The sequence below is a fragment of the Podarcis vaucheri genome (assembly GCF_965113315.1).
Source record: "Podarcis vaucheri genome assembly, chromosome: Z".
NCBI classification, from domain to species: Eukaryota; Metazoa; Chordata; class Lepidosauria; order Squamata; family Lacertidae; genus Podarcis; species Podarcis vaucheri.
In genome coordinates, this window is record NC_138758.1 from 1,470,531 (window position 1) to 1,494,504 (window position 23,974).

A 23,974-nucleotide genomic window follows, 5' to 3' on the forward strand; every position below is an offset into this window, starting at 1 on the left:
CTCATTAGGCCTGGCATTCCTGTGCAGATCTTGTTTTTGCTAGTAAAGAATTAATTCCAACTTGCACAGTGTCATTTACTGCTGGCTCGCTCCTGGCAGGCTTGCACATTTGAATCAGCTCCCAAGTGGGAATAATTAGGCAGAAATAAGCAGTTGTACAAATATAAGATGGGGGGCACCAGGCTTGCCAGTAGTACACGTGAAAAGGATCTAGGGGGTCTTTGTGGACCAAATGCTTAATGTGAGTCAAAAGTGTGATGCAGCAGCAACAGAAGCTAATGCTATTCTTGTGTCCAGATCAAGGGAAGTTGTAGTACCATTCTATTCTGCCTTGGCCAGACCACACCTGGCATACTATGTGTCCAATTCTGGACAACACAATTTAAGAAGGATATTGACAAGCTGGAAGGTGTGCAGAGAAGGGCAACCAAAATGATCGAGGGTCAGGAAACCAAGCCTTATAAGGAACAGCTGGGTATGTTTAGCCTGAAAAAAAGAGGAGATTGAGAGGAGATATGATAGCCATCTTCAAATATCTCAAGGGTTGTCACATGGAAGATGAAACTAGCTTGTTTTCTCCTGCTCTGGAGGGTAGGACTTGAAACAATGGCTTCAAGCAAAAGAAAGGAGATTCCAACTAAACATTGGTAAGAATGTTCTGATGGCAAGAGCTGTTTGACAGTGGAATGGACTCCTTCAGGAGGTAGTGGACACTCCTTAACCAGAGGTTTTTAAGCAGAGGTTGAATGGCATCTGCCAGGGAGGATTGTGTTGAGATTCCTTTCCCTCACAATCCCTTCCAAGTCTAGGAGTCTAGGGTTTTATGACTTATTTCTTGCACTGCGAACCGTTCTGGGTAGCCCCTGAGACAAGTGTCTGGGAGTCTGTATCCCAGTTGGGCTTGCAGCTTTGAATCATCCTCTTCCTGCCTGCACTGATGCTTACGGCCATGTCTCTTCACAGGTAGAGGATGGCGGGAAAGCATTCTTGTCGCAGAATATGTGTCCTGGGGACGAGCTGGTGAACATCAACGGGACGCCCTTGTATGGCTCTCGGCAGGAGGCCCTCATCCTTATCAAGGGCTCCTACCGCACCCTCAAGATGATCCTCCGGAGGTGAGAGCTTCGTGGGTCTCCCTTTGGCCTCACATTCTGTTGCCCTTCTCCTCTTCCTCCCTTGTTAGAGTAGAGATTCCTGCCTTGCTCCTTGGGGGTCCCTTCTAACCGTGATTCCATTAGAAGACCTGCAGGTGCTGATGGTGCTCCTTAGGGGGCTTGAGAAATGCGCACCCGAAGAGGTTAGTTGACAGGGATCCTTATCCGATTTGGTGCTTCCTTGTCAGATGTGGGGCTCCTTTGACCAACTTGCTGCTGCCCTCCAGTGGCAGGAATTAGGACCTGCACCTCTTATTTGCAGCCAGCCTAGCGACAGACAAACAACAGGGTGGATGACAGGGCGCCTTGTTTCTTAGGGCTCATCCAGACTTTTGTGCAGCATTTCTAGGCACAGGACTGTGCTTTAAAGCTCCCTGTCCGAGTTCTTGGAGGTTTTCTGCTACAGTGCTTTCCCCCTGAAAACTCACTGTTTGTGGCTGAATCAGAGCAAATGCAATCAGCACAAAATCCAAATTGCAATTCTGCTTTAAAGAGCAGGTTTTTTGGGGGACAGTGGAGGGGCAGAAAAAGAAAAAAGAGCTCAGCATGAACTAGGAAAATGTGGACCTGTGCCAATAAAAACATTTCTTTGACTATGAAAATAAGTGTGGATGTGCCCTTAAAATCACACACCCCTCTCTCACACCTGCTTCTGCAAATGGAATTCCATAGGACTGGTCCAAAGCAGCCTAGATTTCATTCCCTCCATCCCCCATCAAACACCAACAATTTTTTTAGGAGTTGTAATATTTTTACATAATGATTTAAGGAATCATTAAACCCTTAGATTTCTTTTATGGGGCCAGCCAGGGCCGGCCCACCCGTGAGGCAAGGTGATGCAACTGCCTCAGGTGGCAGGATCCACTGGAACAGCAAATCCCAATGTTGATCTTTCTTTCCCCTATTGTTCCTGATATAGATCTTCCTTTTCCCCATCTTCCCTCTCTCTTAACTAGTTTCAGAGGTGCATGTTTTTCGCTGTGAAAACCTATTTAATGCAGAAAGCACACTTACTCCATCTTCCATGTGACAGCTCTTTAGAAATTCATAATCTTGGTGGCCCTCCTCCGCACACCTGCCAATATCCTTTTTAAACTCTGGTGTCAGACCTTGACACAGTATTAGTGTGCCAAAACTGGACACAGGACCCCAGGTATGCTCTGACCAAGGGAAAACAGAGTGGTCTTATGATCTGGACACTTGACTTCTGTTGATGCAGCCTAGAAGAGCATTAACCTTTTTGGCTGCCTGCCAATATCCTTTTCAAATTGTGGCCACTGGAACTGGACACAGGACTCCCGGTGTGGTCTGACCAAGGCAGAATAGAGCGGTATATCTTCCTCCCGAGGCTGATGACCTCACTTTTCCTGCCCTCTGTCACTACTGCTTCCTGCGTGGTGGGGTGAGTGGAGGCAAGGCAGGACAAGGAGGCCTGCAGCTGTTTCAGCCAGAGGAGTCCTGGGACTCCCCCTGCAGCCAGGCTAGAGTGGACTGCCTCATCTTGTGGGGCACAGTGGGGGGGGGGCAGGAGAGCTCCTCACCTCTGAGACAAAAGGATCCCCTCCTCCCCACCAGGGAATAAGGGGTGGGTGAAGAGCTAGCTCAGGAACAAGGAGGGAAGAAAGATCCACATCTTCTGTCCTTGCTATCTTGCCACCTGAGGCGGCCACCTCACCTTGCCTCAAAGTTGGGCCTGCCTGCCTGATGGGCGGACAGATGTTTTCTTCCCCAAGCTGACCTTTTTCCTAGATTCCCGTTGCTCCACAGAGCCAGGAAGCCCTTTTGCTGTTCCTTTGCATCATTTGGGGCCTCCAACATGACCACTGCCTGCTCCACGTGCTCCCTTATCTCCCTGGACATCACTTCCTCACCACTTCCTGGCTGGAAGGGGATGGGAATGGCGTCTGGCTTGGGGAGTGCAGGAGGGGGGCGGCGGCAGGAAACGCCTGCCCAGTAAGAAGCCCCTCCCTCTTGAGTAGGGATGGCTTGCATGTCCCGGCCCCTCAGCTGCTTATTCCCCACAGCTCCCAGCAGCGTGTGGGCTGGAGTCCTGGGGCGCTTCTTTGTCCTGCCGGACACTCGCACAGGTCTCCCCACTGCCCACGAACAGGTGAGTGTTCTGTGCCTGGGGTGCATGGGGCCATCCCATTTGCCACCTCCTTCTGGTGTGCCTGGTGAGTCCCTTGTCTGGAAGAGAAGGGGTGGGATGAATCCTCTCTTCACTGTCTCCTACCCTGACTGGCGTGGGTGAAGACACCCTTGCTGCCAGGCCTGCTGTGCTGCTCTTACCTGGGGTCTGCAGGCTCCCACTGGCGAGGCAACTCAGCTGGCAACTCCCCACAGCATCTGCAGGTAGTGCTGGGAGAGGCTCCTACCTGAAACCCTGGAGAGCCATTGCTGCCGGTCAGTCTGGGTGGTGCTGAGCTGGATGGGGGGAGAAGGGGCTGGCCCTCCCATGAAGGCAGCTGAGGCCATGGGCTCAGGCGGCAGGGTCCACGGGGGTCCTGATCTTTCCCCCTCCCACCTTGTTCCTGACGCGGATCTTCCCTGGTGTGGAGCGGGGGATACAATTTTTCTATTTGCCTCCTGTGCCAAAATGTCTTGGGCAAGCCCTGGCTCTGCCTATGGGGGCTACCTATGTTCCATTTGGGAAAGCTCCCATCCTGGCATTCTCTGGTGGCTGAACAAGGGTGAGTCACCACCACCCTGTCACCAAAATGAGATCTTGTGTGCTGCAAACTCCAGCTCTTCCCAGGTCGGATGTGTGAAAAGGGAGGCCGGGGGGAGCGGGGCTGCTGCAGCTGTATAAGACAAGGGCAAAAGCATGGAAGACTTCCTCCCTCTGAATGACTCCTTCCCTCCCCAACCTTCCCGCTGTGTCTTTTGGGTTTTTTAAAGGAGATACATCACTTTAGAAGAAAGGAGATTCCAACTAAACATCAGGAGGAACTTTCTGACAGCAAGAGCTGTTTGAGAGTGGGATGGAAGTGGGGGGGGGGCTCTCCTTCCTTGGAGGTTTATAAGCAGAGCTTGGATGGACATCTGTCCGGGATGCTTTAGCTGAGATTCCTGCATTGCAGGGGGTTAGACTAGATGGCCCTTGGGTCCCTTCGAGCTCTACAATTCTTTGATTAAATTGGCTCTTCCAACAGACAGGAAATATCGCTTAGGCATCTTTCTGAACCATCCTCTCCCTCCCGCACCCATTACACTCTTGAGAAGCAGCCCTTCCAAAGTTATAGGAATCTCTCCATCCCTGACCTATAGCTCTGCAGGGGGCTACATGGGGTGGCAGCTAGAAAGGCTCCCAGCTCCCCCATGCTGCTCTGCATGGCATCCCCCTCCCCCATGCTGCCTGCCAGAATGAGATCTTGCTTAATTCTCCAGACCTGCCTCACGGCACAGTTTGTATAAATTCTGCAAAGCTGCATGTGGGTTGGCAGTGGGGGGGGGGGCTGTGCCTTGAGATGGCTTTGGGAATGGGGGAGAAGAGACAGGGGTGTTTGAGTGGATGAGGGAAAGAGAGAGAGAGTGAGAGAAGAGTATCTTAGAATCCTAGAATTGTAGAGTCAGAATCTCCAGGACCCCAGGAATCTCCAGGCAAGCATCCGTGACACATGGCCATGTAGCCTCTGCTTAAAAACCTCCAAGGAAGGAGAGCCCCCTGCCTCGTGGGAGTCTGTTCCACTGCCAAGCAACTCTTACTGTCAGAAAGGTCTTCCTAAATCCATGGGATCGGGTCCTGTTCTCCAGAGCAGAAGAAAACAAGCCCTTGCAATATCTCCTCTCATATTTCCTCCCAGTCTCCTCATTTCCAGGCTAAACATACCCAGCTCCTTCAACCGCTCCTTATAAGGCTTTGTTTCCAGACCCTTGATCTTCTTGGCCATTGTCCTCTGTACACCTTCCAGCTTGTCCATATCCTTCTTAAGTGGTGGAGCCCAAAACTGGACACTGGACTCTAGGTGGGGTCTGACCAAGGCAGAATAGATTGAGACTAGGACTTCCTTTGACCTGGACACTCAACTTCTGGAGATGCAGCCTGGAAGAGCCTTAGCTTTCATTGCTGCTGCATCAGTCATGTTAAGCTTCACTCATGTTCAGCTTGTGATCCACCAAGACCCCTAGATCCTTTTCACATGTACTACTGGCCGGCCAGTTGTCCCATTCATGCAGCTGTTTCTTCATGCTGTGTGTGTGTGTGTAGCCTGCCCGGCCTTCTGATGGGCCTTAAGGAGGCTTCACAGTAGGAGCTTCTCCTGCGGTGGAGGAGGGGAGGTGTGCCTGCTGTTTCCTCTGGCTCATTTCCTCCCCCTTCGATCTGCTCCACAGGAGGGTTGTGCCTCTCATCAGGCCCCACTCATGGCACCTGGCCAAGCTCTCCGAAGTCCGGACTGAGGCTGACACCACCATGCACTTCCCGGCCGATGCCTTCAACCTCTCCTGGCACTCAGGCTGCGACCCCAGGTGAGTGGCTGCCTGACTAATAATAATAATAATAATAATAATAATAATAATAGTAGTAGTAGTAATAATAATAATAATAATAATAATAATAATAATAATAATAATAATAATTTATTTGTACCCCACCCATCTGATTGGGTTGTCTCAGCCACACCGGATGGCTTCCAGCATGTATAAAAACATAGTAAAACATTAGATCTTAAAAAGCTTCCCTATACAGGGCTGTCTTCAGATGTCTCATAAAAGACATATAATTACTCATCCCCTTGATGTCTGATGGGAGGGCATTCCACAGGATGGGCTTGGGCATCTGTCTGGTTTGGCAGCACCTCTCTCCCCATGGCAGCAGGGGGCGGTGGGGGCACCCGGGGCTCTTTCTCTGACCATGGAATTATAATATTGAAGGGTTGGAATGTGACGCACTATCCTTTGTTCAAAGATCACAGGGCAGTTTTCAGGATAAAGTTGTTGGCCCCCAACTCCTGGTAGCCTCAGCCAGGATGGCCAGTGGTCAAGGGCGATGGGCCCTATGGCCACCTGTCATGGATGCTTGAGCTGAGATTCTTGCTTTGCAGGGGGGTGGATTGGATGACCCTCAGGAGTCCATTCCAACTCTACAATTCCATGATTCCATGACTTGTAGTCCAGAAACATCTGGAAAACTGATTCCCATCATCCTCAAATAGGCGGGGGCAGAGAGCAGGAGGAGGAGGAGGAGGAGGAGGAGGAGGGTGTGTGTTTGACTGCTCCTTACTAGTTGCACTACCCTGCTGCCACCTCCTCACCCACCCACCTCCTGCTCATGGGTTGGGCTCCGGAGTTGCTGCTTGCTGACTGACTTCTTCCCAGACCTATCCTGGGCCCTGTGGGACAATCATCCTTGCTCGGCTGTGGGACATGGCAGTGGCTTCGTGCTGAAGCTCTCCAGCCTGGCATTTCTTCCACCCCCCCCCAATGCCTCAGATGCTTGTTTGGCTTGAGCTCATCTCCCTTCAGGAAGGGAGGCGGCTTGGGAGCCATCCTGGCTGCTAGCAGGGAGGAGGTAATGAGTTGCAGGCCTCTTGTCTGAGTGAAGGGGGCAGGGCTGCCAACTCCCTCCAGCCTGGAGTGGGGAAGAGGGCACAAGTTGCCAAAAGGCTGGGTTTTGTCGTTTCTGAATTTTCTGACGTGCTGTCACGGCTTGCCCAAGACATTTTGCCAAAAACACACACCCATGCTCAGGCATGGTATTGAGGACTCCTAGACTGCTGGTGTTGGGGGACTTCAACATCCATACCAAAACAGTTGGCCCTGCGGTCACTTGGTACTTCATAGTTGCCATGACGACCATGGGGCTGCCCCAACATGTCATTGGGCGGGAAGAGGGTGATCTGAAAGTGGGTGTCATTGACATCCATCCCATGTCATAGTTAGATCACTTCCTTTTTGAAATCTAGGTTTTCAGCACCTTCCCCCCTCTGCAGAGGTGGTGGACCTATGAGAAGGGTCTGCCCTCAGAAGCTGATGGATCCAATATATTTCCAGACAGCTCTGGTGAGAGAGTGGGTGGCACTGTGGTCTAAGCCACTGAGCCTCTGGGGCTTGCCAATCAGAAGGTTGACGGTTCGAGTCCCCACGACGGGGTGAGCTCCTGTTGCTCGGTCCCTGCTCTGCCAACCTAGCAGTTTAAAAGCACGTCAAAGTGCAAGTAGATAAAAAGATAGCGCTGCAGCGGGAAGGTAAACGGCATTTCCGTGCGCTCTGGTCTCCGTCATGGTGTCCCATTGTGCCAGAAGCAGTTTAGTCATGTTTGCGACATGACCCGGAAAGCTGTCTGCGGACAAACACCAGCTTCCTCGGCCTGAAAGCGAGATGAGCGACGCAACCCCATAGTTGCCTTTGACTGGACTTAACCATCCAGGGATCCTTTACCTTCTTTACCTATTAGACAGCTCTGGGGGACTTTCTGGCTGATATGACTGATGTTCCTATCAAAGCCCTGGCTGACTTGTGGAACATCTGGATGACTTTTGGCCCATTGACACAATCACTCCTGAGCACCTTCTCAGTTTGTTTCCTCCCTGGGTGACGGCAGGAACATGCGTGGAGGAAAACTCTAGTAGACTGCAGTCGAACACTGGTGAGGGCTCATCACAAAGCCTACCTACTGGCAGTGAAGGCAGCAAAGAAGGCATACTCTTCTGCTTCCATTGCATCCTCATTATGGTGTCTGGCAGAGCTTTTCTGGGTAGTATGTGGCCAGGGGCGCCGACTTATAAAAAATATTGGGGGGCCCATACCGGGGTCCTGCCCTGGGAAGTTTTCTAAATTTTAGATGAAAATTAGTGAGTTTTAAAGTATTTCGGCGGAGCCGGAGCGATTGGGGAGGAGGGAGCTTGTTGCCGGATTCTTCAGCTGGGCCGGAGATCCGCTGCTGGGGGGTCCCTGGGCCGAGTTGTGAGCACGGCCTGCTGAAGGGAGATCCAGCCGATTGCGCGACGGGGACGGCCGGGGCTCTCCGGCTAGGGCGCGCGGCTGGCTGGCTGGCGAGGGAGCAGGTGGGGAGGAGGCGGGGGATGGCGGCGGCGCTCTGCTGGAGGGGCGCCCGAGATTATTGGGGGGCAGAGCCCCCCCAAACGAATTTTTGCAGGGGCTCGGGCCCCCTCAGGCCCCATGGAGTCGGCGCCTATGTATGTGGCCTCTTACAGTCTGACACAAAGGAGGTGATGGATCCAATAGTAATTCATTGTGATTTGGTTGCAAAGCATTGGATAAAACTGCTTACATCTGCCAGGATCTTGACGCCACTGTTAACAGCAGGTGAATCTCGAGGGGTGTCCAGAGCACCGTCTAGTCCTGTTGTGTTGGATGAGTTTCCGTTAGTAAGGCTCAAAGACATGGACAAGGTGCTAGGATCAGTCAGGGCACTCACTCACTTGCGCTCTGGACCCTTGCTCCTCCTGGCTGATAGAAACTAGCAGGGGAGGGACAGCTGGCTGGGCCAGGGAAGTGGTTAATACCGTCTTGGGAGAGGAGGAGGAGGTGGTCCCTGCCCGCTTCAAGGAGGCAGTGGTGAAACCACTCAGGCAAGAAACCCTCCCTGGAGTTGAAAAAAACTAACTACTGGCTACAGTCTCCCCTTCTTGGGCAAGGTTCTTGAGAGGGTGGTCACACACCAGATCTAGGTGCTTTTGGAGTAAACCAATTTTCTAGATTCATTTCAATAGAGGGTTTCAGTTGTGGTTTTTTGTTATGTACCGTATTTTTCACCCTATAGGATGCACCAGACCACAAGACGCACCTAGTTTTTGGAGGAGGAAAACAAGAAAAGAAAAAATTCTGAATCCCAGAAGCCAGAACAGCAAGAGGGATCGCTCTGCAGTGAAAGCAGCAATCCCTCTCGCTGTTCTGGCTTCTGGGATAGCTGCGCAGCCTGCATTGGCCCCATAAGACGCACACACATTTCCCCTTACTTTTTAGGAGGGAAAAGGTGAGTCTTATAGAGCAAAAAATACGGTCTTTTGTGTTCCCATTTTGTGATTTTATGTTGTGAACCACCCTGTGATCTCCAAGTGAATAAATTTAATAATTAAATAAATGAAGCAGTATGCAAATATTCTTAGAAATGAATAAGAAAGGTTACTGGCAGCAGGCACTTTTGTCTACAACCTCCTAATGAGGGATCCCCCCCCTCTCCCCGCAGTGATCTTCCCTTGCCCTGGAACCCCCTCGCTCGCCACTGCAGCACAGACAAGAGCAGCTCCCTTGGGAGCATGGAAAGCTTGGACCAGAGTGGCCAGACATACTACGAGGGCAGCCTCTCTCCCATTGACCAGACCATGTACCAGAACAAGCGGGACTCTGCCTACAGCTCCTTCTCGGCCAGCTCCAACGCCTCCGACTCTGCCCTGCGGCCCGAGGACGGCGGTGTCCCCGAAGGCCTCCCACCAGACCCCCGTTACCTGCAGACCAGTGGCGAAGCTGTGGCAGCGGTGGGCCTGCACGCCTCGCCCAGCCGGCCTGCCCCCAGTGCCAGGGCAGCCCCCTGCCTTCAGGACAGTCACTTCCCCAGCCCTACCAGAGTTGTTGTGTCCACCCCTCCCCAGCCACCAGTGAGGCAGGACAGCCTACGAGCCTGTAACCTGCCCCCAACCAACACAGAAGGCCGTCGGAAGGACTCCCCTCATCTCAAGGCCCGCTGGACCTCGGACACGCTCCTTTCTGTACGAGGCAGGGACCCCGAGCTGGGCAAGGAGTCGCCCACAGAGCACTACTACTTGCTGAGTTCTCATGCTGACCAGCCCACCCCCATGGAGAAGGAAGCCCAGAGTGCCAACTCCCTTCCGGGTGAGCAGAGCAGTGGGGAACACCCCTTGGGCAAGCCTCACACAGGCAGCCAGGACCCCGAGGGTGCCTGCCAGCCCCACTGGAAGGCCTGCTGGGCTGGAGCACTGAGCCATCGTCACAGTGCCCCAGAACACCTGCTGGCGGCTCAGCTGCAGGCTCTGCACGTCTCCTGCCCCCAGGTGGGCTCTCACTGGACTGTGTCTCCGCTGCACGTGGAGCAAAGGAGCAACCCAGGGGCCCAGCAGAGCCAGGGCTCCCCCAGAAAGGCGCAAAGCCCCCGTTCTGAAAGCAGCTGCTGCCACATGGGGCCAGAGCGACCCAGGAGTGCCTCTGTCGAACTGGCATCCTCCCCGCATCTGCAGCCCACTGGAGATGCCAGCACAGGCCTGAAGGAGGCACCCAGCATGGAGGTGGGGCAGGAGGAGGAAGGGAACATCGTGGGCACCAGGAAGGGGGGCTCGTCTCAGCACCGCTCAGCCCATATGCGCCGGCGCAGCGACCGCTTTGCCACCAACTTGCGGAACGAGATCCAGTGGCGCAAAGCACAGCTGCAAAAGGCGAAGGGCTCCACTCCACTGTTGGAGGAGGGGGAGTCCAACCAGGAGGCAGGGGAGCCCCCCGGCAGCCCCCCTGTCCCTCCTTCCCTGCCCCACTCTCCTCCGCCTCCCATGCCCAAGGGCCGGCCTCCTGGCTTGACCCAGCATAGAGCGCTACTTCCCAGGCGCTGGGGCTCTGAGCTGAGTGTCTTTGCAGCAGACAGTGGTTTCCCCAGCCCCAGGAAGCCCCAGGGAGCTCCTCCGCCTGGAGGAAGTCAAGGGGGCCACTGGAGGTGGTCACCAGAGCACAAGCTGCAGCCCCACCATCAGAGCCAGCAGGTGGCTGATTCTGGGAGCCCCTTGCCGCCCCCTGAGGACTCTGGCCTCCTGCCTTTTGCCGACCGGAGGAAGTTCTTTGAGGAGACAAGCAAGCCGCTGTCCTCTGGGGGCTTCAGCTGCCAGAACAACAGGCCAGTGGGGGTACCCCTCCCCAGGATGGTGGACCAGGACTCCTTCCAGCCAGCCAGCTCCGAGCGCAGGGACCAGCGCCGCCACTCTGTGGACCAGCCCTACAGGCTCCTGCACCCCCCGCCACCCCACACCTACCAAGACTTCCTTCCAGAGGTGCCTGCCTTTTGCAAGCCATTGGCCCAGTGTGAGGAAGACTGTGATCACTGGCGCCCCCTTCCCTGCTCACGTGCTGCCCGGGAAGGCTGTGCTTGCTGCTATGGGGATCGGTGCCCCGCAGCTCATCACAGGAACATGCCGGCAGCATCTGGCCACTGGGCCCACCACTGCCACTCACACGCCTGGAACCGCTGCCGCGGCTGCTGCTGCTGCCCAGCCCAGCACAAGTTCTTGGAGGAGGGGGGACCGTGGCATGCGAGGAAGACCTTTCTAGCGGTAAGAGGGTGTGGGTGTGTGGGGGGGTTGCAGGACTGATTGCAGAATGATTTGGAAGGGACTCTGAGGGTAATCTAGTCCAACCCTTGGGAAGGCAGGAATCTCCACTCAGGCATCCATAGCAGATGGCCTTCCAACCTCTCCTTAAAGATCTCCCAAGGGAATCTGTTCCACTGTGAAAGGGCTCTTTCTGGCAGAAAGGTCTTCCTGGAGTTTAGTTGCAATCTCCTTTCTTGTAACTTAAAGCCATAGGTTAGTGCCCTCTCCTCGAGCAGGAGAAGATAAGATAGAGATACCTCCTCTTTTCCAAGCTAAACATCCCCAGCTCCTTCAAAGGCTCCTCATCAGGCTTGGTTTCCAGACCCTTGACCATCTTGGCTGCCCTTCTCTGCACATTCTCCAGCTAGTCAATATCCTTAAATTGTGCCACCCAGAACTGGACATGGGTCTCTAGGTGGTTTCCCTCCAAGGCAGAATAGAGTGGTACTTTTACCCTAACCCTAACCCTATGATTCTATATGTATGCTTTAGTTGAGATTCCCTCATTTGCAGGGAATTGGATTAGATGACCCTTGGGATCCCTTCCAACTCTATGATTTTATTATATGGACACTGTGCATGTGAAAAGGATATTGGGGTCTTAGAGGACCACAAACTTCATGTGAGTCAACAGTGTGGTGCAGCAGCAGCAGCAGCAGCAAAAAATAAAATAAAATAAAATAAAAGCTAATGCTAGTCTGGGCTGCATCAACAGAGGTCTCATATCAAGGTGAAGGGCAGTCATAGGACTACTCCCTTGGTCAGCCATTCCAAGGAGAGTCTTCATCATTGCCTGGTGGATTCCAGACCTCCCCAAGGGCTGGCTCAAGACATTTTGGCACCCGAGGCAGACCCGAGATTTGGGCCTACCTCTGTTTCAGGGAAGAAGAGAGGGAAGATTGACATCAGGGGGGAAAGTGTGGGGAGAGAAAGTTTGGCTCCTGACGATACTGCAGTCTGAGGCAGTTGCCTCACCTTGCTTCATGGGTGGGCTGACCCTTCGTGCCCCCACCCTCAGCCTCTGTTCCTTTTTTCCAGGACTTTTCCTTGGGTGAGTGGGAGCCTCCTGCACCCAGCAGGAAGACGATGAGCCCGTCCATGAGGTAAACAGGGGGTGCCTGGGGTGGGCAAGGAACGCTAGATGTTGGTGCCCACAGATGGGTGGGGTGGGGTAGCAGGAAAAACGGCAACGTGGCACAGCATTTCCTGATTCACTTGATGTCCCCAGGTGTCTGTGAGGTGCTCCTGCTGGGGGCCCCTCCTCGCAAGATGCTAGGCCCTTCTCCGTCATCGGCACTCACCCCAAACTGCATGAGGCTCTGAGGCTGGCATAGGCCCACAGAGGGACCTCTTGTAGGCTGGAGCAACAGAAGAGCCTTCCCACCTCTGCTAAGTCCTGTGTGTTTGCTGCTGGGGCTGGACCCATTCCATCTTGCTCTAGGGAGAGGCGCCACTTCCTCAAGGCACCCTTGACATTCCTCACAACCAAGATCAATGAGGGCCTTTCTTTGAAGGCCCAGCACCACCCACCAGCAACCTCAAGAGGAATGGGAACTGAGCATTGAAACAACCAGAGCCAGGAATGTGGCACAGGAACCAGCTGGGGCAGGGTGGAGAGGGCAAACTGGCCCAACCTTCCTTCTGATTGAAGGGGTTTGCCCCATGGCTGTAGCAACCCAGGAAGGTGGGAGAGAGCAACATACCCTTGCTGGCCTTTTGGAAGCCCACTTCCTGTCAGAAGCTTCTTCCCGAGATGCTGAGGCAGAACTGGTGTTAACACAAGAGATGGTGTGTGTGTGTGTGTGTGGGGGGTTGTCTTCCCTAGTGCCATTCTGTGGTTTGCCTCAGGTGTCAGAATGCCTTGGGCTGGTCCTGTCTGCAGAGGCTGCTGCCACTCACTTCCAAGTGTCCTGATTTTCCAGGGACAGTCCTGGAATGATGGAAGCCATCCCAGTTTCTGATTTGATCTTGGAATGCCCTTATTTTCCCTTTTCCTTCCATCCACATCTCGGAGAACAGTTAAAAGTGGTGTCTGTGTGTAGGGGCAAAAACGGAATCCTGTTTATCCTGAAAATAAAATTCCAGCACCAAATGAAGGAAATGGTGAAGCTGTCATACGAAGCCCTTCCTGTAGTTTTGAAGGAAAATATCAACAATCCACTTCTCCAGCAGCCAGCCATTTCTCAAGAAAGGCATGGTGCATTTATTTCTTTATTGTGAAGAGAGCCTTTCCCTGTCTGCTCAGAAGTATGTCCCATTGTATTCAATGTAGGTTCAGCGGGGAGGTTGTAATTTGGCTCGAGGTGACAGATGCAAACTTGTATATGACTTCTGTGGGAGATCAGATGACGGGGAAAAGATGCTTCAGATCAGACGGGGAAAAGATGGGGAATAGGATGTCCCTATTTTCGCCAGAGAAATGTTGGTGGGTATGCTGCAGGTTGCTCTTCTTTCACTCTCCTTGCAGTGAACTCGCACAACACAAGGTGGGCTTTGCGAGGGTCAGCCCCTTCTGGACCTGCTCAGAGGCCTCCGAGGCAGAATGGCACCCTTCCTGCCACGCTGGTCCCACTCACAGCCTCTCCTGGGACGGCAAGAGGCCTGGGCGAGCAGCTGAGAACCTGGCCTACAAAGAGGACCCTGCCACCCCTCACAGACACCCCCTGCGTGAAAGGGCCCACTCAGAGAGCCACCTCTGTGCAGAGCAGGCCGGTACTTCTGGGAGGGAGAGACGAGAAGCCCCTCTGGCCAAGCTGGAGGAGGGGGCCCGGCTGGAGTCTCCCCGGGCAGCCAAGCAAAAGGGCCTTCCCCCTCCACGGCCCCCGCCACCAAACTGGGAGAAATACCGCCCTGGCCGTGCTTCCCACAGCCATCTGCTTCCCCCCAAGGCTGGCCCACACCCTCAGCTGGAAGAAGCCTGTGCCCACGGCCAGAGCAGCAGCGAGGTGGCAAGGCAGCGGTCTCAGAGCCTGCCTCTGGAGGAGCTGTGGGGGGAGGCCGGCCAGCAGCTCAGCCCCAGGCCTCAGGAAGCCCCCCACTCCCCCTACCACTATAACAGTTCGCCACTCCGGACCCCAGAGTGGGCAGTGCCAGGTGGGAGCAGCCAGAGTGAGTCATCCAGGCAAGTAGTGCATTGCTTTCTGCCTCTTGGGGCTCATAAGTTGTGGGCATGGGATGGGGGTGGTGGTCTGTACAGAGGGGCAGGTAAGTAGGGAAGGTGGTTTCAGGAGGGACTAGCTGGGCAGGAGAGAGCAGGATCAGTGCCTAGGCCTCTTCATACTGACGACTCAATGGACAGGTGGAGGTTTCTACACAGAGGTTGGATAGCCATCTGTCCTGGGTGCTTTAGCTGAGATTCCTGCCTTGCAGGGGGTTGGACTAGATGGCCCTTGAGTCTGTGCCCCCTTTTAAGCTTAGCCTGAACCCCATCCAGCCTGTAGCAAGAGACTTTACTGTGAGTGGACTTGTTGGGACGGGGGCAGAAAGCAGCAAGAGGGTCAGACTGTGGTGCAGAAGAGGAGGACTCTCATGGCAAGTAACTTCATGTGGGCTAGTAGTGTGGAGTTGTTTTTCCAAAAGCAAAGATGGGGACCTGGTGGCAGGACTTGCCCAACTATGAGGTGGACTGAGACATCTGCCTCAGGTGGCAGCATCTCAAGGGGCAGCTGGAGAAGCAAGGGAATGTGGTGGGGGTCAGCTGCTGATGAGATCTTGTGAAGTTTTGCCACTGCTGCCACTTCTTCTCACATCTCTGAAGCTGCTGTGGGTGACACTCGACCTGACCGCTGCTGGAGAAGTGGTATGTGTGAGATCTCGCGAGAAGTTGCTTCTTCTCCTCACTTCTCCCGTGGTGGGAGGGTGCCCCACCAAAGAAGCAAGAAGAGGCACCAGCTGTGTCTGTGTTCAGGTGAGATTTTGTGGACCTCTCCTGAAATCTTGCCTGAACCCAGAAGCTGTGAGCAGGGGAGGGCGGGCCCAGATGTTGCCAGGCTCCAACACTTATCATCTTGCCATCTTATCAGGAGGTCCAGTTCCACACAATATAGGGATTGGGGCTGTAGGTGCAGGAATTGGCAGGTGGATGGCTGGTGGTTAAGGGCAATAAGTTTAAAAAGAACAAAAAACTATTGTAGTATAAGGTTAATGGTAAGGAATGGAATGTGAATTAGAAATAATCAGGGAAATAATGCAGCAACAAGGAGGACCTTGGACACATCATGAACGGAGTGCAGGAAACCAAGTTTCTGAAAATTTGTATTAAATTTGTTTTCATGTGGCTGATTTGTTAAAAATTTGGAAAATCAACAAAAATGAATTAGGGGCATATCTCCTTTGGCATTCCCTCCCCTTAAATATGAGACAGGTGCCATCCCTGAGGTCTTCCCAGCACCCGGGACTTTCCTATTCCAAAAAGCCTCTGCACTGGAATTACTTTTAAGGTGTTTTATTGCTTGCTGCCCTGTGCTCCTTCAGTAGCCTCAGCTTTTGTAGCTGGAGTCAGTCTGGGGCCTTCCCTCCCAGGCCAGGAAGAAAAAGGTAGAAAAACCACTGAGCTTGAAGCTATTTAACCTATCTTTAATCGGGTGTCTGGTGGGTTTTGTGCTTAAAGGCCTGCATATTCCCCGGAGGAAGCAGCAACACCCAGGCCCCTGTGGGAAAAGGGGAAGGATGGATCGGCCAGTAGGACCCCTGAGCCGGTGTCAGCCAGCCCCTCCAGCCTTGGTGAGTTCTGCTTCCCCTCTGCAGGTATCCCTGCCTCTTGTCTCTCCAGCAATGCTGCCGTCTGAACGGGCTTCTCTGTCTCTCTCTCTCTTCCCCCTTCACAGCCTCCAAGGAGCTAGAGGGGGTTGAAGGAGATGCCTGCTCCCCAGGTACAGGGGGTTCAGTGCACCCCTCCCGCCTGAACTCGGAAGAGCTGATGAGGGATGTGGCAGGCAGGGACTGCTCCCTGGCTGGAGTGCTCAGCCCCACCCTGGGTCTGGTGACGACAGCGGAAATGATGGGGGGCCTCTTCTCCCCCAGTGAGGGTGCTGTGTGGCCCCCTCAGGCTGGTGCCGTGGGACTCTCAGCCAGGTAGGCACACCAGCTGCAATGGCACCCCCAAAAACTCTTGGTATGTAGGGCAGCAAGATCTGGGGGCTGGGGGGCGGCTATGTGGGCCCTTGGCACAGAGCATCCTTCCCCTGCCAGGAGCCCTCCTGGGCCCACCAGCCTCATCCAGCATAGAATCATAGAATGGTAGAGTTGGAAGGGACCACGGGGGTCATCTAGTCCAACCTAGTCCATTGAGGAATCTTTTGCCCAGCGTGGGGCTCGAACCCACGTCCCTGAGATTAAGACCATCTGAGCCGTGGTCAGGAGGGGGTAATGGGAACTGAAGTCCATTAACATCTGGAGGACAACAGGTGGGGGAAGGACCAGGGTGTGGGGGACCCACATTCAGACCCCCACTAAGTCATGCAGCTCCCTTTTTCTCAGTCTGCCCCACCTCACAGGATTGCCGTGAGGGTCAGTTGTGGGAGGGGAAGAAAGTAGTGCAAACCACCGTCCAAGGGTAGGATACTAATGTATAGGAAGAGCCTCAGCCTCTGGGTGGGTGTGAGCCTGGGGTCTCCCTGGAGGTGCCCCTCCTGCTGATGCCCCTCTTGGGACACCTCATTGCTGCCTGCGACTCCCACTTACCCCCACCCCCACCACAGTTGCTGTTTTATTGTAAATATATTGAGAATTCATATAGTAGGATTTGTAGAGTTTGAAGGAGCTTACAATGATACATTGCATATGTATCATTTACAATGATATCAGTGCATGATAGAACAAGGGCTTGAGGGCAGCTTATTTTTTATACTGCTGTCAGCCAATAGCTGCATTACTTATAAGATGGTTCTAATTCGTCACCATGACTTTGCTTGTATGCCATTCACACACAATGCTCAAAGTGATTTAACAAGAAGGGAACAGCAATTCAGCAGTAGTTCAGAAGTGGAAACGAAAAGTACACCTGTTGACTACCTGAAAATCTTTAGCCTACCCATTATAAGCATTTATTTTAGTTACAAAATAGTTAAAGAGACCAAACTCTCTCTCTTACACACATGCATGCATGGAGATGAGCAGTACTGCCAGTACAATCCAGACTTCCTTTTGTGTTGCGTTTCTAAGTACAAGTTTGCACGCTAAAGCACCATGTCTGAGCCTTTCTGCCCCGGGCTTTTCCCACAAAAGCCCCCTCTTTCCCACTGAATTGAAGCAAATGGCAATTCACAGAAAACCCAAATGGCTGTTTGTTCTGATTTGGCATTATAGAGCAGGTTTTCATGGAAAGTGTCGGGCAAAAGGTATGGATGAGCCCTAAGGCCTCATAACGTCTTCCAAAGCTGGAAATTATGCATTGGGCAAAGGGCTACCATTGCAGTCCCCAAAGGGCTCCAAAAGCATTCTGCTGATCTCCCTCTTCTGTCTTCTTCCCCTGAAAGATGTTCAGTTTTGCAGGTTTTGATGCCCCCCACTTCAACGTGGCATATCCTGCCCTTCCAGTATTTTTCATGTGTAGTGTCTTGCCATCAGTTTTCTGTATACATTGATGCATAATCTTATTTGTATACCACCTCTCCATAGTCCAAACCACGCTCAAGGCAGCTCACATTAAAAAACACATAACTACAACATGACATAAACAATAAATCAGGGGTCGGCAACCTAAGGCCCATGGGCCGGTAGCGGCCCACGAGGCTTGTCTAACCAGCCCATGGCGACCCCTGCCGCCACCCCCCTTGCTGCCCGTTGTTACTGGTGCGGCGCAGCGTGGCACAGGGATTGCCTTCCGGGTTGATGGTGCCTGTGTGCAGGCACACGGGCGCTCCTCTGACCTGAATGTGTGCCGGAAATAGCGTGTGCGCCCGTGGGTGGGGGAAGAGCCCATGTGCATGCACACAAGCTATTTCCGGTGCACTTCTGGGTCAGAAGAGCGCCGGAAATAGCGTGTGCGCACGCGCACGGGTGCTCCTCCGACCTGGAAGAGCGAGCATGCGCACACATTCTGGTCCATCCTCCGATGGATGGAGCATCGACCTGCCCATCCTTCGATAAGGCTGCCAACCTCTGCAATAAATGACGCAGCAGCTAAAAAAGCCAATGCAATTCTGGGCTGCATCAATAGGAGTATAGCATCTAGATCAAGGGAAGTAATAGTGCCACTGTATTCTGCTCTGGTCAGACCACACCTGGAGTACTGTGTCCAGTTCTGGGCACCACAATTCAAGAAGGACACTGACAAACTGGAACGTGTCCAGAGGAGGGCAACCAAAATGGTCAAAGGCCTGGAAACGATGCCTTATGAGGAACGGCTAAGGGAGCTGGGCATGTTTAGCCTGGAGAAGAGGAGGTTAAGGGGTGATATGATAGCCATGTTCAAATATATAAAAGGATGTCACATAGAGGAGGGAGAAAGGTTGTTTTCTGCTGCTCCGGAGAAGCGGACATGGAGCAATGGATCCAAACTACAAGAAAGAAGATTCCACCTAAACATTAGGAAGAACTTCCTGACAGTAAGAGCTGTTCGACAGTGGAATTTGCTGCCAAGGAGTGTGGTGGAGTCTCCTACTTTGGAGGTCTTTAAGCAGAGGCTTGACAACCATATGTCAGGAGTGCTCTGATGGTGTTTCCTGCTTGGCAGGGGGTTGGACTCGATGGCCCTTGTGGTCTCTTCCAACTCTATGATTCTATGATTCTATGATTCTATGATTCTAAATGAAACACCAAAAAATGGTTGTGTATTGTGTAATGATTGAACACCATCCACATATATCATAACAAGCTCTAAAATAAAAACACAGGAAATTAGTATCAACCACAGCAACAACACACCCCAACAAAACTCCCAAACATTACCTCAGCCCAGGAGTCTTTTCGGCAGCCTCAGCTTTTGTAGCTGGAGTCAGTCCAGACACCACCTTTCCAGGCCAGGTGGGGAAGACCTGCAAGGCAGGAGCAGGTTTTCCAAGACTCACAGCCAAGATGGTCACGTGAAGGCAGACAGTGTTGCCTTGGCCTCCTCTCCATTTTGGAGCCATCCCTCCCACAATGCTCTTTGTTGGTATAGGCAACCCAGCCAACCTGTCTCCCCAACCTGTGGAGGAGCTGCCAGCCCCACCTCCTCCTGCTCTGGCAAGGCTGAGCTACTGAACAAGAGGAAGGAGTTGCCTGAGGGGGCTGGAGCCAGTTCGGAGGAGGAAGAGGTGGACCACGACTTGGCCAGGAAGAAGGTGAGCAGGTGGGAGGTGGGCTTTTCCACTTCAGTTTCCAGGCCCTGCTCAGCTGCTTGGGGATTAGTGGGCAGACTTGTCCAGCTCTTTGAGTCAAACTTAGCCCCAGTGAGTGGCTCCTGTATTTTGGGGGGTGGGGTGGGGGCTGGAAAAGTCGAGTTGAACTTGGACCATCACTGTTCATCACTAGTACAGTGTGTGCTTGCTGCGAAACAATTGCAGTTCTGCACAAACAGAGCCCAAGCCCTGTGGTGTCCAAAGCTGAACCCTGCAAATAGATGGAATTCACTGGTATAATCTGCTTGTAGCAGTTGCTACCGGCCATGATGGCTCTCTGGCACCTCCACGTCCCAGAGCAGTGTGCCTCTGAGGTGACCCCCAGTTGCAGGGAATCGCAGATGGGGAGAGTGCTACTGCTAGGCTGGTGATCTTCTTTTGGGCTTCCCCCATTTATCGGGTACTGGTTGGCCAGGATACTGGGCTACATGGGTCCCCTTTGGCCTGATTCTGCTGCAGCCAGTCTCTTCCCGTGGCACTTGTCCCCCCTAACTAACCCCTCACCCCAACTGCAATCTCTCCTGCCTCCAGGTGCAGCTGATTGAGAGCATCAGTCGGAAGCTGGGGGTGCTGCAGGAGGCTCAGCGGGGCTTGCATGATGACATGAATGCCAACATGGTGCTGGGCAGAGAGGTGGAGAACCATGTCAAGGGGGTCTGCAAGCCCCATGAATACGAGAAGTTCCGCCTCTTCATCGGAGACCTGGAGAAGGTGGTCAACCTCCTGTTGTCCCTCTCAGGGCGGCTGGCAAGGGTGGAGAATGCCCTCAGCAGCCTGGACTTGGATGCCACTGCAGAAGAGGAGAAGGTACAGGGCAGGTGGGGTGGGCGACCTCTGGAAATGCAGCTCTGAAAGGCCCCTCTCTCCTGTTTGGGAGCTCCTTGTCCCCAGACCAAGATGTTTGCTGCCTCCTCTTCATCCCCACCTCTATTTTGCCTTAGACCACATCTGGAGTCCAATTCTGGGCACCACAGTTTAAGAAGGATATTGACATGCTGGAACATGTGCAGAGGGTGGCAACCAAGGTGATCAAGGGTCTGGAAACCAAGCCTGATGGGGAACATCAGAGGAGGTTGAGCATGGATAAAATGAGAGTGAGAGAGTTGAGAGGAGATATCCTGTCCCATGGAAGATGGAGCAAGCTTGTTTTCTCCTTCTCTGGAGGGCAGGACCCGATCCCGTTGTAGGAAAGTAGATTCTGACTAAACACCAGGAAGACCTTTCTGATAGTATGAGATGTTAAAAACCTCCAAGGATGGAAAGTTTACCACCTCCTGAGGGAGTCTGTTCCACTGTTGAACAGCTCTTACTGTCAGAAAGTTCTTCCAGATGTTTAGTCAGAATCTCCTTTCTTGTAACTTCTTGAAGCCAGTGTTTTGGGTCCTCCCCTCTAGAGCAGGAGGAAACAACCTCACTCCACCTTCCACGTGACAGCCCTTTAGATAGAAAAGTGCTATCATATCTCCTCTCCGTTTTCCAGGCTAAACATACCGAACTCCCTCAGCTGCTCCTTATAAGGCTCAGTTTCCAGACCCTGTATCATCCTGGTCGCCTTCCTCAGCACTCGGTCCGGCTTGTCAACATCCTTCTTAAATTGTGGCACCCAGAATTAGACACAGGATTCCAGGTGTGGTCTGGCCAAGGCAGGATAGAGTGGGACCACGACTTCCTTTGATCTGGACAGAAGACTTCTGTTGAGGCAGCCTAGAAGAGCGTTAGCTTTTTTTGCTGCTGCGCTACACTGTTGAGGGTGGGCATGTGTGCCTGGGTGTCCTGTGCCTGCTTCCTGGTCTTCCTGCTCTGGGTTTTGACAGCTCCCTCTCTTCTCCCTTCCCCAAATCAAGCTGGCCCTCCTGGAGAAGAAGCGGCAGCTGATGGCACAGCTGGAGGATGCCAAGGAGCTGCAGGACCATGTCTCCCGTCGGGAGCGCTTGGTCTTCGCCAGTGTCTCACGCTGCCTGCCTGCTGAGCAGCTGCAGGACTACCAGCACTTTGTGCGCATGAAGTCAGCACTCATCATTCAGCAGCGGCAGCTGGAGGACAAGATCAAACTAGGTGAGGAGCAGCTGCGCTGCCTGCGGGAGAGCCTGCGCAGGGGGCCCAGGGAGTACTAACCAAAGCCAGCTGGGCTTTCCTGCATCGCAGGGGCTGGGCTACATGACCCTCAGGGTCCTCTCCAACCATACCACTTCATATTCAGCTGGTGCCTCCCTTAGGGGACTGCACGCCGGCTTTGTGCTCACAGTGCCTTCTTGCTCTCAGGACAATTATAATCGTTGCCAAAGATTGCTATGCCAGATCACTGCATCCTCACCCCTCCTCTTCCATGGCTGGGGTTGGAGGCTCAACCAAAGTGTGCTTTGCTGGGAAGACAATGACACCAGCTGCTCAGGAAGGTGAGGGAGGGATTCCTGGAGCTCCACTGGGATGAGGACTCCCAGGGAGGCAGCCTGAGTGCCTTGGATAACTTTCCATCTTCTCCCCTCTGGAGCCACCAACCCCCCAGCCAAGCAAGCTCCCCTAAACAGCAGCATAATCCTCTGGCGCCCACCACTTATTCCAAGGCCTGGCTTGCATTTCCTGCCTCCTGCTGCACAATTAATTAATTTATTCCTATCTTAGCTTTCCTTCACCGAGATAATTGTGAGGGGTGGGGGTGGGGTGACTGGGATGGGCCAACACAAATCTCAGCCACATCCCTTGAGGGCAACATGTCCTGCAGCTCTCCTTGGTATGTTAAGCTTAGGATGTGTTGTGGTGGCTTCAGAGGAGTCTGTGCCCTTCCCCTGCCCTCTGGAAGTGGCTTCTCTGCAAGGGTGGGGTTTTTTGTGGGAGGGAGGCTTCAAGCACAGAAACAGCACCCCTACATGCTTTCCAGTTCCTTTTGTTCCAGTTGCCTCCTTCCTCTCCTTCCCCTCCCAGCACCTCAATCTAAAGTTTCTCTTGCCAAGTTTAAGGGCAGGAAAAAATTCCTCATCTTTCCCCATATCAAGATCTCTTGCTGGGGAGTTGCGGTTTCAAGTTGTTTTGAGCTCTGCTCATTTCCTGCACAATCGTGTGTGTGTGTGGGGGGGCTGAGGACCTGTTTGCAGATTCTCCTCCTCCTCCTCCCTCTCTCTGGGTCCCTCATGGCCTGGGGAGCTGCAGCAAGCCCCTTGCACACTGCAGATTGGCCGCTGCTTCCTTCATCTGCCACCGAACCCTCCCAGCTCTACCCAGAGGCAATTGGAGGAACCAGTGAGGGCAGTGAGGGTCCTGTGTGAGTGTCTGGAGGCAGTTGGAGGATGGGTGGCGGCTAACAGATTGAGGTTGAGTCCTGACAAGACAGAAGTACTGTTTTGGGAGGATGGGGGGACATGTGGGGGACTCCTTGTTCCTGTACAGGGTAACTGTGCCCCCAAATGACCAGGTGCGCAGCCCGGGAGTCATTTTGGACTCACAGCTGTCCATGGAGGCACAGGTTAATTCTGTTTCCAGGGCAGCTGTCTACCAGCTCCATCTGGTACGCAGGCTGACCCTTCCTGCCCGCAGACTGTCTCGCCAGAGTGGTGCATGCTCTGGTTATCTCCTGCTTGGACTACTGCAATGCGCTCTGTGTGGGGCTACTTCTGAAGGTGACCTGGAAACTACAACTAATCCAGAATGCGGCAGCCAGACTGGTGACTGGGAGCAGCTGCTGGAGCCATATAACACCGGTCCTATGGGATCTTCACTGACTCCCAGTGTGTTTCCAAGCACAATTCAAAGTGTTGGTTCCACAGTGAGGGAACCTTTAAAGCCCTAAACAGCCTCAGCCATGTTTACCTGAAGGAGCGTCTCCACCCCGGACACTGGGGTCCCTCTCCCGAGGGCCTTCTGGTGCTTCCATCACTGCGAGAAGCGAAGTTACAGGGAACCAGGCAGAGGGCCGCCTTGGTAGTAGCACCCTGTGGAACGCCTTCCCATCAGATGTCAAGGAGATAAAGAACTACATAACTTTTAGAAAACATCTGAAGGCAGCCCTGTATCGGGAAGTTTTTGATGTTTGATATTTTACTGTCTTTTAAATATTTTGTTGGGAGCTGCCCAGAGTGGCTGGGGCAACCCAGTCAGATGAGTGGCATATAAATAATGAAATTATTGCATTATTATTGAAAAGGGCTTCCCCCAGTACAGCCAGCCTCTGCTCCCCCCCTACCACCATGTGCTGATGGGGCCCCCTGCTCCCTGCCTGTGTAAAGGGCAGAGC

At 53.3% G+C, this 23,974-nt stretch overlaps 1 protein-coding gene across 1 annotated transcript in view; it reads left to right on the plus strand.

The window, feature by feature from the left end:
- The window catches only part of SHROOM4 (shroom family member 4), a 37,786-nt gene extending 14,557 nt beyond the window's left edge, over nucleotides 1-23,229 (plus strand). The window contains exons 2-10 of the mRNA XM_082208713.1: nucleotides 964-1,115; nucleotides 5,487-5,621; nucleotides 9,304-11,386; nucleotides 12,464-12,528; nucleotides 13,893-14,635; nucleotides 16,252-16,498; nucleotides 19,527-19,689; nucleotides 20,278-20,553; nucleotides 21,591-23,229. Coding sequence (XP_082064839.1) covers nucleotides 964-1,115; nucleotides 5,487-5,621; nucleotides 9,304-11,386; nucleotides 12,464-12,528; nucleotides 13,893-14,635; nucleotides 16,252-16,498; nucleotides 19,527-19,689; nucleotides 20,278-20,553; nucleotides 21,591-21,860 — 4,134 coding nt within the window. The 3' untranslated portion in view covers nucleotides 21,861-23,229. The remainder of the gene's footprint in view (nucleotides 1-963; nucleotides 1,116-5,486; nucleotides 5,622-9,303; nucleotides 11,387-12,463; nucleotides 12,529-13,892; nucleotides 14,636-16,251; nucleotides 16,499-19,526; nucleotides 19,690-20,277; nucleotides 20,554-21,590) is intronic.
- The last annotated feature ends 745 nt before the right edge of the window (nucleotides 23,230-23,974 follow it).